This window comes from Rhinatrema bivittatum, chromosome 19, assembly GCF_901001135.1.
Source record: "Rhinatrema bivittatum chromosome 19, aRhiBiv1.1, whole genome shotgun sequence".
Taxonomy (NCBI): domain Eukaryota; kingdom Metazoa; phylum Chordata; class Amphibia; order Gymnophiona; family Rhinatrematidae; genus Rhinatrema; species Rhinatrema bivittatum.
In genome coordinates this window covers 43,353,045-43,365,660 of record NC_042633.1, presented here as the reverse complement: position 1 = coordinate 43,365,660, position 12,616 = coordinate 43,353,045, and the positions used below count along the sequence as shown (strand labels likewise).

The 12,616-nt window shown below is 51.8% G+C and overlaps 2 protein-coding genes across 2 annotated transcripts; one reads left to right on the top strand and one right to left on the bottom strand.

Annotated features, from left to right (window-relative positions):
- Positions 1-193: 193 nt before the first annotated feature.
- On the bottom strand, positions 194-3,227 carry WDR83OS (WD repeat domain 83 opposite strand). Its single transcript, XM_029585150.1, has 4 exons — positions 3,064-3,227; positions 1,680-1,785; positions 1,439-1,536; positions 194-749 (listed from the first exon to the last, which is right to left on the bottom strand). The coding sequence occupies exons 1-4, from the start codon at positions 3,111-3,113 to the stop codon at positions 683-685; spliced, it is 321 nt and encodes a 106-aa protein (XP_029441010.1). The 5' UTR covers positions 3,114-3,227; the 3' UTR covers positions 194-682.
- On the top strand, positions 3,112-9,709 carry LOC115080413 (WD repeat domain-containing protein 83-like). The gene is made up of 10 exons (XM_029584554.1): positions 3,112-3,136; positions 3,408-3,512; positions 5,315-5,435; positions 7,327-7,432; positions 8,156-8,204; positions 8,298-8,424; positions 8,543-8,610; positions 8,698-8,806; positions 9,120-9,234; positions 9,335-9,709. The coding sequence occupies exons 1-10, from the start codon at positions 3,112-3,114 to the stop codon at positions 9,503-9,505; spliced, it is 996 nt and encodes a 331-aa protein (XP_029440414.1). The 3' UTR covers positions 9,506-9,709.
- Positions 9,710-12,616: the final 2,907 nt, after the last annotated feature.

Below are 12,616 nucleotides of genomic sequence, written 5' to 3'. Positions count from 1 at the left end.
GCTGCAGCTTTCAGCACCACCGGGGTCTGAATCCCTAATTAATACATCAGCGCTCCCTGCCAGCACCTTGTTTTCACCTTTGGCTAGGCTGACACGGCCGCTTCCTAATATAAACGCTTGTTAGAGGAACGCAGACGCGTTTTCTCACCTCAGTGTGTGCGTGCATTGTATAAAAAGACACGGGCACCACCTCCAAATTCCTCTACAGAAACATTTTATTTCCCACCCGTACAGGAGCTGCGGTTTCTTTCGCCTTTCCTGACAAGCGTGGCCTTCTGGACCCAGTCTCTGACACTACCAGTACAGGCCAGAATGTCGTGTACTGGCTGGGAAACGGGGTGCGGCGGCTTTAGCTGTCAGCGGAGGGCACAGAGCAGGGCCCATTCCCATACGTTCAAGAGCTGTCCACAGAAACCTTGAATCGAGAGCGGTCGTCAGTGCTGGAGCATTGGACAGTCATCAGAAATCTTCCAAAAAAACAAACAAACCCCCCAAACAGCACCAAATCCCAGGAGCCGAGGGGGGGGGGGGGGGGGGGGGGGGGGGAGAGCTGTCCCGCTTCTGTGCTGGCATTCGGCTGAAATCAAATATCCCCATTAACGGCAGCTGATCGGACATGGGTCCAAGTCTGGGCGGGAAGGGAGCCTGGACGAGGTCTCACGGAGCCAGAGCTGACATCGTGTCACCAAGGAGGCGACATGGGCTGCGGGTTCTGCAGATAGGACATCACCACCGCCGAGATGGACAGCCTGGGAAGGAGACAAAGGACACCATGAGACCATGACCCCCTCACGCCTGACCAGCAGGCCCGCTGAGGTGAGGGGAAGGAGCCCCCGGGACACCAACAGCAAGAGCTGCTCACGCAGGTTCATAATCCCTGCCACCTGCAGACCCCTCCCCCAGAGCTGGGAACGTTTCATCTTCAAAACCTCTCTCTGAGAGTCAGGCCCCTCCCAGTGCATCCACAACCCGAAGACCCTCGGGGGAGGCCGGTGTGGCTCAGGCCCCCTTCCTCACCTGAGTCAGCCCCTGAAAGGTGCTGGAATCACTGCCGGTGCAGGATCCCCCTGTGCCTTAAAAAGGCCAACCTGGGCATGGAACAACACTGCCCCCTTGGGCTAGTCCTCTAAAGATCCGAGGCCTTCAAAGTCTTTCTTGTTTACTTATTGGCTCCTCCTGCCTAGCCTGGCTGGGAGCCTTTTCAGCATCCTGAGAGATTAAGAACCTGAGAGTCAGCCAGGGCCAGGGAAGTAGTCACAGAGGATGGGGGGTGGAGTGGAGGGCTAGTCTGTGCTCTCACCAGTGTTAATCTCGGCCTCCCCCCCAGAGAAATCCAAACCCTTCTTAGTATTTCCCATAATTACATTTAAGGTTTCTGGTTCAAACTGATAAACCAGTACCTGCCCTCATCCTGACAAGAAAGTTGAGTTTATCTTACATGAAACTACTCATCATTTGTTTGGTGTCTTCAGAGCTCCGGGAGTTGGCGAAACTGATGAAGGAACAGTAGATGGCAATCCAGGCGCACCACTTCAGCTATGAACACAAAGAGAGAGAGAGAGAGAGCCTGTCAGCTAGAGCGTCGCCCTCCTCTCCAGCCCCGGCCGACCCTCTCCGCTCTCTACCTCTGACCTCCTCCCTCACCGCTGACAGCGTCCGCTGAGACCCCTGACCCTCACCTTCAGCATGAGGCCACACATACTGAAGATCATGCCGAGAAGGTTCATGTAATCAGGGGTGGGGTCCTCCAGGGTGGGGTTGTTCTCCGTGGAAGGAGGTTTGTACCTGCAGGAAGATGGCAAAGATTGCACTCATTACCGGATGGATATTTCAGGAGTCAGCATAAAAAAAACCTGTCAAGCAATCGCCCTGAAATAAGGACTCTTTATTATAATTAGATTATACTGGGATCTCTGTGGGATCCAGTGATATATGATTAGATTATACTGGGATCTCAGCATGATCCAGTGACCTTGTATTATACTGGGATCTACGTGGGATCCAGTGATCTCATATGATTATACAGGGATCTATGCAAGATCCAGCAATCTTGTATTATAATTATTGTACACAGATCTATGCAGGATCCAGCAATCTAATATTATAATTAGATTACACTGGGATCTCTGTGGGATCCAGTGATCTGATATGATATAATGGGCTCTTTCTGCAGGATCCAGTGATCTCGTAATATAATTGGATTATACTGGGATCTCTCTGTGGGATCCAGTGATGTCATACTATAGTTATATTATACAGGGATCTCTGAGATCCATTGATCTCATACTATAATTAGATTATACCAGGATCTCTGTGGGATCCAGTGATATCATATTGTAGTTATATTATAATGGGATGTCTGTGGGATCCAGTGATATATTATAAGTGTAATATACTGGGATCACTGTGGGATCCAGTGATACCATATTGAAGTCATACAGGGATCTCTGAGGGATCCAGTGATCCCATACTATAATTAAATCATACTGGGATCTCTCTGAGGGATCCAGCGATATCATATTGTACTTATATTGGGATCGCTCTGAGGGATCCAGTGATCCCATACTACAATTAGATCATACTGGGATCTCTCTGAGGGATCCAGTGATCCCATACTATAATTAGATCATACTGGGATCTCTCTGAGGGATCCAGTGGTCCCATATAAATAGATCATACTGGGATCTCTGAGGGATCCAGTGATATCATATTGTAGTTATATTGGGATCTCTCAGTGGGATCCAGTGATCCCATACTATAATTGGATCATACTGGGATCTCTCAGTGGGATCCAGTGATATCATATTGTAGTTATATTGGGATCTCTCTGTGGGATCCAGTGATCCCATACTATAATTGGATCATACTGGGATCTCTCAGTGGGATCCAGTGATATCATATTGTAGTTATATTGGGATCTCTCTGTGGGATCCAGTGATCCCATACTATAATTGGATCATACTGGGATCTCTCAGTGGGATCCAGTGATATCATATTGTAGTTATATTGGGATCTCTCGGTGGGATCCAGTGATCTGATATTATAATCGCATTGGGCTCTCACCGCAGGATCTTGCCGGGCCGGCGGGGGTCGGATACGTTGTTCACGGACATGGCGACGGGCCCCCGGTACCCGGGTCGGAGAAGGAAGAAGAGAGAACACCAAGACCACCTCCCTGCACGCACGCACGCAGGTCCCGCCTCCACTTCCGGCTGAGTCCGGAAGTGACGGAGGAAGTGCGCCGGGCCTCCCTCCCAGTCTTGAAAATAGGCTGCGCCCAGGTCACGTGAGTCACTTGCAGAGGGCCGGGGGCAGTTATGCGGGGGTAAAGGCCCCCCCCCCCCCCCCGAGCCGCACGCTTGCACCGTAGCTGCCGGGGAGGACGCCCTCGCCCCTGTGAACCGCAGCCCTGGCCTTCCCCGCTCCCAAGCCCCTGAAGCCGGAGCTCCCCCGGAGGCTGCTGCGGAGCGTGGAGTGCAAGCAGGGGGCAGTGCGGGCGGTGAGGTTTAACGGTGAGTGAGGAGGGGGAGGCACGGCCGGGGCCCCTGGAGGCACCAACCTATTGCACGAGCCAGGGCGGTGAGTGGGGAGGGGGCAGCATGGCCGCAGCCTCTGGAAGCACCAGCCCCCCCCCCCCCCCCCCTTTATGTCATCTTCCCAACCTTCGCACCCACCCACGTGAGACTTGCACAGGAACCATTGAACCTTTATTCAGTGATTGGGGGGGGGGAAGGATGCTGTCCCCAGACCTCTCTCTCCAGCCGTCCCCTAGTACAACAGCTCACAACCCGGGTTTCCTTGCCCATCAAATGCCACCTAAAGTGGGCAGCAGCAGCCCTTAAGGTAGAGCTGTCTGCTTTCTGACTTAAATGTTGTTCTCCGACTAATTGACAAGCCTTTCCCCAACCTCACGGACTCCTCCAATAGACCCAACGGATTGACTGCTACAACCACTAAGTTACATTCCAGTACTATGTAAATAGTTATCCTTCTTGTTTTTTGTTCTCATTCCTAAAAACCTTTCAAGCCTCTTAACTTCTCCCAGTTCCTCCTCCCCTGTTTTATTGTAACTTTTTTACTTCTTGTCACCTGTTAAATGTTCTAGGTTATCGCCCCCTTGTTTCCTGTAAACCGGCATGATGTGATCCTATCATGAATGCTGGTATAAAAAAGCTTTAAATAAATAAATATAATTGCTTGCTTAATTCATATACACTATGTAAATGCTATTAAGGTCACTTAGAGAATAGCCACTGCCATTAGCAATGGTTACATGGAATAGACTTAGTGTTTGGGTAATTGCCAGGTTCTTGTGGCCTGGTTTGGCCTCTGTTGGAAACAGGATGCTGGGCTTGATGGACCCTTGGTCTGACCCAGTATGGCATTTTCTTATGTTCTTATGTTCTTACATAATTCTTATCCTGTAAGCACCCTCTCCTGCTTTGCCCTTCTCTCCAGTTAGAATTTGTTTAACCTATCTTTTTCTCTAACAGCCTAGTTCCACATTCCCTGTTATAATGTAACTTTTGTTTGCTCTGTTAACTGGTTCCCCCTAGTTTATTGTAAACCAGTACGATAAGACCTGGTCTTGAGCATCGGTATATTAAAAAAAGAATTTAAATAAATAAAAATAAAATTAAATGTTTCAGCCTCTTAAAATTGTTGGGGCTTTGCCTGTTAAGTTTATAATGAAAGCATCGTGTGCCACGGCGCAGGCTTGTCGCAAGCTTTTTTACTTAAGCTGGCATCAGCCTCACAAAACTGGTGTCGGTGTCTGTCTTGCTGCAGACCCGGAGAAAGGCGACACCGCCTGCTGCAAAACCCCCAGGGCACCTGCGCTGACCTTCTCCAGCTCCCTAACGCTCCTTCCCCCACATCACCAAAGAGACCCCCCCCCCCCCCCAAAAAAAAAGGCCTGTGCGTGACTTGGGAAAGGAGCATCATTGAAGGGGAGACCGAGCCAGTTCTGGCCCCTGAACCGCAGTTTGCTCATCCCCGGGTCACAGCTGGTCGGCCTCCTCCCAAAACATCCCTGGCCAGCCTGACAACTGGAATCCACACGCAGGGCCATGCACCGTCCCAGTTCAGGTTTTCATAAAGCCAGGAGAGCAGCTGGATACAGATGATTAGCAGAAGTCTGCTCATGCAGCCTCAAGTAATACAGTCCGTATAAGCCTTGGAGGTGACGGTCAGTCCTCACTTTTAACTCTCTTCCTTGTTCTCCGACGTCTCGGTCCTCCTGTCGCCCGCTGCTGTTTGCAGGCATTTGCTTTTGAAAAAAAAATCTCTTTTCTGTTTTCCGCTTCCCTGGCAGTGGATGGGAATTACTGCCTGACCTGCGGCAGCGACAAGTCTCTGAAGCTCTGGAACCCGCACAGAGGGACCCTGCTGAAAACGTACAGCGGGCACGGCTACGAAGTGCTGGACGCGGCAGGGTAAGGGACGTCTCGTGGTGGTGGCCCGGGAGGGGTTCGAGCCCTGCTTCCCTGGCAGACTCGCCTCGTGACCTCGAGTTAAGTCAGAGGTGCCGGATGCCCCCAATAAAATCGCTTTACTCAAGCGGAGGCGAAATACTCTGGCCGAGTTTCTCCCCTTACAATTGGGGGCCGCAATAAATAAATAAATATATATAGAAGACTAAACTAAAACCAGTAAGAGACGTTAAAAGCAAGACAAACGCCGGACACCGGCAATACGAGTGACCTTATAACATAGACGAGTCCGTGGGGCGTTGTGCTGATGCGCAGCAATAAAATGCATTTCAGGGGTTTTTTTTATCTAAATCTCGTTCCCGTACAAAGTATTTACTCTCTCTCGAGCGCAGCCTTGGTTCGGTGGGCACAGCTTCCCGCGGGATTCATCCACGTTTTTAAAGGTCACTCTTGTCGCCGGCCCTCGGTGAGCTTCGGATTGGGTTCACCCCGTCAGTTTTATTGGTACGCACGTCACATCCAGCCCATGGCTCCATCTTATTTATCTCACTCTTTTCTTAGGGGGATAATGGTTTACACTTCCGCTTGTCCGGCCTGTTTATCTGAGGTTTGCCCCAACAGCTGCTACTTCACTGTGCGGCTTTGCTTTTATAACCTCTAATCCTTTGACCTTTTATGCCTTTATAAGGTTAAACATCATTCATTTGCCTATCCTCAAGCTCACCATTTTTTTTTTTTTTATGATCTTTTATTTCTCATTTTTAAATTTATAATCGGTCATTTTTCTTCAGATTAATCGCTCGCCGTAACAATATTAACTGAATTTCATGAGCTCCCCTCGCATACAGGTACACCGTTTATTCTTTTTTAATTAATGCATGGACCTTTGGCTGCACATCAACATTTGTTCTCTGAATGATTTCATTTTATATTTTTCATATATTTTGGATTCTACTAATTTTTATTTCTTCTTCTGCCGATGCGTATGGCGTGAGCACATCCAGATTACATCGATTTGCACTATTAATCGCATATTCGGTTTTAAACGTTACCATTTTTACATGTTGTCTTGTTTTTAATGTTTCTTATCGGTTTTAATTTAGTCTTATATTTATTTATTTATTTATTGCAGCCCCGGTTGTGAAACTCGGCCAGGGTCGGGCTTGGTCATAGTATTTCGTAAAGCGATTTTATTGGGGGCATCTGGCATCCGTTCTACTTTGTTTCGCCCTCACGGCGTTTTTGGATTTGTCTTCCTTGTTGTTTTCTTGGGTCCTCGAGTTAAGCCCCCCCCCCCCCCCCCAGCCGGTGCTGTCTGGCTCCGAGGTGGGTGGAATCATGTCGGAGAGCGGTCACCCTCAGTACTAAGCTGGCGACCATTCTGCCGACCGGCAGCCCTTTTATTTATTCATTTCCTAAATTTTAATGGCCCTTAAAAACATTAAGACAGAGAAAAGGAGCTCTGCTTAAAGCTGCCGGGCTGATGCACGAATCCAAATGGGCTTCTCCTGCAGGAGGAAAGGGGGAACTCACGGCCACCAATTGTACAATCCCCAGGAAGCCAAGGAGCAAGCCTCCTTCAGGGGTCACCAATCCCCCATCTCATCAAAGGGGGATTGGCCCCCTCAGGACCTGACAGCCTCCTGGGAGGAATGCTTGAAAGACTATCCGATAATGTTTTCTTTTTTAATATACTGCAGACTGTAAGTTTTATACCTCTTATCATCTGCTGGAGACAGAGAAACACTGAGGGACCGCACGTGGCGCTCCAGGATCTATAGCAGTGACAGTGAGACTTTCTCTGTCTCCATCTGCTGATGGCAGAGGCAGAACCCGGGCGTCTGGACTGATCTGGGGTATGAACAGGACTGTGTGCTCTGATTTCCCCCTGCAGGTCGTACGATAACAGTCAGCTGTGCTCCTGTAGCTCGGATAAGACGGTGGTGATCTGGGATGTGGCGAAGGGGCAGGTCGTCCGGAAGTTCCGAGGTCACGCAGGGGTGAGGCTGGATCTCTGGCTCCACGTGGGTCTGTTTCAGCGCATAAGCTCGGCAGCAAAGGACCTTGTTTGCAAGCCAGGGGGGGGTGGGTGTTGGGACTCTTATCAGCTTTACTGCTCACGCACTGTGCCAGAGCGCTGCCTCCTGGACCTCAGAGGGTGCAACATTTCAGATGGCGCTTGGAAATTATCCTTACTTAAATTATCAGTTGGCTTTTTCAGCTTTTCCTTTAGCTCTCTCTGTGTACCCCAGAAGTTTAAATATCTGGGGGTTTCTGGCATAAAAATAGATCATCTCCTCTTTGTCTTCAGGGGTCCCACCTAAGAGTAGATAATTTTATTCATTAGCTTCGGTGTTGGGTCCGTGCACAACTTCACCATGGGCCTGTAGCTGCACCAGGGGGGTTTATCTTCACCTGAAGATTCAGCACTGTCGCTACCCCCCGACAGTCCTAGTGCTGAGACTAAGGGTGGGCAACGAGCTGTAGAGCCACTGTGGCGCCTAGGGCCAGGCTCTTACCCAATGGAATGAGAACAGACTCTGACCTTGGGGGCAGGGAGGTCACGGCCTTGCCTCCTGAAGTCTCAGGCACCTGACTGCAGTGCGATGAGAGCAGGGTCGGGGACTCCGGGGGAGCTGAGCTGTCCCGGATGGGGGCGCACCATATTGGATATGGACAAACAAGCACTTAAGCTTACCCCCCTCCCTTTTTCTGTCCCGCAGAAAGTAAACTGTGTCCAGTTTAATGAGGATGCTACCGTCGTCATTTCAGGTATGGGACGCATCCTGGGCAGCACGACCCCCCACTAGCAGCAGCACAGGTTTCACTTGATAAAATCCGCCTTTCTCTCTCTCTCTCCCTCAGGTTCCATCGACTCGAGTGTCCGCTGCTGGGATTGCCGCTCCCGCAGGCCGGAGCCCATCCAGGTCCTGGATGAAGCCAAGGACAGCGTGTCCAGTCTTAAGGTGTCCCAACATGAGATCCTTTCTGGGTAAGTGTCCGAGGTCCCATAGCTGTGACCCTTGCCCCTGGATATTGCTTGCCACTGCCCCTGGTGTGTGCGCGCACTCACCCCTCATCCCAGCCTCTCCTCTCCTCTCTCTCTGCAGCTCGGTGGATGGGCAGGTGCGGCGCTATGACCTCAGGATGGGGCAGCTCCTTGCAGACTATGTGGGAAGTAAGTGCTTGCTGTGCGTGTCTGAGGTGGTTCTCCAAAGCAGTGGCCCGTCTGATGCTGTCTCCTTCCCCCCTCCCCTCCCCCCAGGTCCTGTCACCAGTGTGGATTTCAGTAAAGATGGACAGTGCATGCTGGCCTCCAGCCTGGACGCCACCCTGCGGCTGCTGGACAGAGATACAGGGGAGCTGCTGGGAGAGTAAGTGGTGTAAGGCTGGCAGTGAGGCCACACTGACTGAGAACAGGTTCTGTTATTTTATTAATGCAAGAATACAGGAGGATGCAGGGTGCATTTAAGGGGGTAACAGCACATGCACGAGGGTCTTTGCTTCCTTCTGTAAATCAGTGTCCCTAAATAGGAAGGGGCAGGTCCATCCGCTGGTAGCAGGAGGCAGTAAGCAGGGCTTAGTGGGGTGCCCAGCACCAGAGAATGATTGCACAACATACGGGGGCCTGATGAGACCTGGAGGTGGGGGTTCCCCCTAACTCAGACGTATGCTCGCCTGCCTTAGATATAGCGGCCACCAGAACCGGGATTGTAAGCTGGAATGCTGCCTGACTGAGAAGGACACGCACGTAGTGAGCGGCTCGGAGGACGGACGCATTTACTTCTGGGACCTGGTGGAGGTGAGAAGCAGGCCCGAGTGAGCGAGAGTCTGGATGCCCCTAGCAGGGGCTATAACTCACTGCTGCCCAGTCTCACGCGTATCTTCCCTCTCCCCTCCAGGGATCGCTTGTGCTCAGTCTCCCTGCAGGGAAAGGGGTGGTACAGTCCTTGTCCTACCACCCCAGCGAGCCCTGCCTACTCACAGCCCTAGAAGGAAACCTACAGCTCTGGAGAGACCCGTCCTACACCCTGGAAGGTGACCCGGCTTCAGCTGCAGAACAGGCGACATGAAAGCCACAGCTCAGCAGCTTCCACCTGCATCAGTGTATCAGAGAAGGAGAGCCAAGCTCCAGTGCTCCTCCACCCCGACGCTCCCTGCCCTGTTGGCCAGAGTCCACCTTTCCTTTGTGTTGACATTCGTGGCTGCCTATTGCTCTGATGTTGACTAACTGTATTTACTTTTTTTCTTTTTAATTAAAATTGCTCTTAACAAGAGACAGTTGTGATGCCTAAGTGACTACAGATGAGCGGGAGCATGCAGAATGGGTCTCCTGCCCACCCCTTCATTCAAAGACAGAACAGAGAAGGGTGTCCCGTTCCCCCACCGCTTCTGCTTCCACCGATAATGCTCGCATTTTACTTATATCGCACCGCAGTCCACAGGAAGTCCACCCGGCTCTTTTTTTCTTTTGAGAAAAGCAAGCTTGGAGTTGCGGTGGGCAAGCAGACCCTCTCCGATTCTGCTACCGGCAAGCGGGGACGAGTGAAGGCGCACTCGCCTCAGGGCCACGGCAAGGTCAGTAGCGCACTACCGTTCAGCACCGATTGCCGACAGCCGCAGGGCTGCGACGTGGAGCTCTCTCCACACCCTCGCAGCCCCATTACTGCCTGGACAAGGCTGGGCGACAAGACTCTCTGTCCTACAGAACTTATTCCCAGGGTAGGGAACCCACCTCGACCCGCTGTGAATTTCAGGCTGCCTCATGGTTGCCAACAGCACCCCCTCCAGTTGTTGCGCCTGTTGCACATGTTCGGTGCTGCTTGGCCTGCTTCATTATGAGTCTGCCTGTGGCTTGCTATTCACCCACGTGTGAGGACTTAACATCCCGCTGTCCAGCAGAGGATCAGTCCAGACGGTGGGGTTATGTCCCCCCCGTCCAGCAGAGTGAGTCGGACGAGGCTTCGGAGGGCGCTGACGTATTAACCAGTGCGCCCTCTGCCGGAGCTCGGTATAGAGTATATCAAAGCCAGAATAAAAAAAACTTGCGAAGGATGGATCAAGTGTCCCCAACCGTAACAGAACATAAACCAGGGCAACTCGTGCCAAAACTGTAACTTGCAGAAAGAACCGTGGAACAGTCTCATATAAGACGAGAAGAACAGCGTGTTTCAGAATGAGCGGAGTAGATCGAGCAGGAAAGACCCCCATGAACCCAGTAACCAACGAGGTGGGCGTCGGGACTGATCCTTGGTACTACAGGAACGAAAATTAGCAGGTAAGGAACCCGGATCAGTCCAGACGGTGGGATGTACCAAAGCTTCCCTACACCGGGTGGGCCTTTGAAAGCCCTGCTCGAATGTGTCCGGTGGTAGGTGCAGTCGATAATGTCGCGCAAAGGTGTGCAAAGACTTCCAAGTCGCCGCCCGGCAAATCTCCTGGGAGGAGACGGGACTGTACCTCGGCCCAGGAAGCTGTCTGTGAGCGAAGAGAGCGGGCTTTGACGCCCCGCGGGGGAGTCCGACCCGCACCTATGTACGCTGCGGCTATGGCTTCCTTTAGCTATCTTGCAATCGTCGTCTTCGAGGCCTGGGACCCCTTCCTCGGCCCCGACCACAGGACAAACAAATGGTCCGAGACCCTGATGTCATTAGTGACCGCCAAGAGGCAAATTAGAGTGCGTTTGACGTCCAGAAAATGAAGAGATCTCTGTTCGTCAGCTGTGAAGGATGGGAGCTCTACCATCTGGTTCAGGTGGAAAGTCGAGACGACCTTGGGTAGGAATGATGGAACTGTACGTAGAGAGACACCGGTGTCCGTGAAACGGAGGTAGGGTTCCCGGCAAGAGAGCGCTTGAAGTTCCGAGATGCAACGTGCGGAACAAATGGCCACCAGGAAAACTGTCTTGAGCGTGAGATCTTTGTTGGTGGCATTGCGCTGATGCTCAAAGGGAGAACCTGCCAGAGTCTTAAGGACCAAATTAAGGCTCCAAGAAGGGCACGGATCCCTCACCGGGGGTCGTAAATGCTTCGATCCCTTGAGAAACCGGGCGATATCCGGCTGTACCAAGAGCGAAGGATGATCTGCGTACTGAATGAGCGAACCCAGAGTGGCCACTTGGACCCGTAAGGAATTGTAGGAGAGGCCTTTGTCCAGTCCGTCTTGAAGGAACGCCAGGATCTGAGGGACCGAGGCCCTTATGGGATGAGCACCATGCGCTGTGCACCATGCCTCAAAGACCTTCCAGACCTTCACGTAAGCGACCTGTCTGGAAAATGTTAATGATACTCTTGAACTCCTGGAGCATGGCAGCCCTCCAGTAATGAACAGACCGAAGTCGAAATTTTGCGGGCCTTGAGGAGAGTCGAGACTACTGCCTCAGGGTATCCTTTGCGCCTGAGGCGGTGCCGTTCAAAAGCCAGGCCGCAAGACAGAAGCGTTCTGCCTGATAGAAAAATACTGGTCCCTGATGGTGCAACCGATGAAGATGGCCCAACCGAAGTGGGCCGTCCACTGCTAGCTGGAGCAGATCTGCGAACCAGGGGCGACATGGCCATTCGGGAGCCACCAGAATGATGGGCCCCCAATGGAGCTCTATTCTCCGGATGACCTTGCCCACTAGAGGCCATGGGGGAAAAACACAGAGCAGGATATGGTGCGGCCAAGGGAGCACTAGAGCGTCTACACCTTCCGCCCCGCGCTCCCGCCTGCGGCTGAAGAATCGTGATGCTTTAGTGTTGAGAGACGTTGCCATCAGGTCCAGGTGAGGTGGCCCCCAACCATGAATGAGGAGTGTCATTGCTTCGTCGGAGAGAGACCACTCTCCGGGGTCCAATCGTTGACGACTCAGGTAGTCTGCCTGAAGGTTGTCTACGCCCACAATGTGTGAAGCAGTCAGGCGTGCTAGGTGCTTTTCCGCCCACGCCATCAGGAGCGATACGTGTCTGCTCCTCGTGCCTCCCTGTCGGTTGATATATGCTACAGTGGTCGCTTCTTTCACCTCCCCTTTTAACCATGCCGGTAATCGTTTTGCCTTCTTTCCACCTTTCTTAATGTGTGGAATACATCTGGACTGTGCTTCTAGGATGGTATTTTTTTAACAATGACCACCCCTCTTGCACACTTTTTACTTTTGTAGCTGCTCCTTTCAATTTTATCAAAGTTTCCCGTTTCCCTTTTGAAAG

Bases quoted from the DNA above. Each gene is read 5' to 3' on its own strand.
- LOC115080413 (XM_029584554.1), top strand. From the start codon at position 3,112: ATGGCGACGGGCCCCCGGTACCCGG. The intron at 8,205-8,297 runs GTATGGGACGCA...TCTCTCCCTCAG, and splicing joins TGCTACCGTCGTCATTTCAG to GTTCCATCGACTCGAGTGTC. The intron at 9,235-9,334 runs GTGAGAAGCAGG...TCTCCCCTCCAG, and splicing joins ACTTCTGGGACCTGGTGGAG to GGATCGCTTGTGCTCAGTCT.
- WDR83OS (XM_029585150.1), bottom strand. From the start codon at position 3,113: ATGTCCGTGAACAACGTATCCGACCCCCGCCGGCCCGGCAAGATCCTG. The intron at 1,786-3,063 runs GTGAGAGCCCAA...ATCTTCCTGCAG, and splicing joins CGGCCCGGCAAGATCCTGCG to GTACAAACCTCCTTCCACGG. The intron at 750-1,438 runs GTAAGATAAACT...TCTCCTTCCCAG, and splicing joins CAAATGATGAGTAGTTTCAT to GCTGTCCATCTCGGCGGTGG.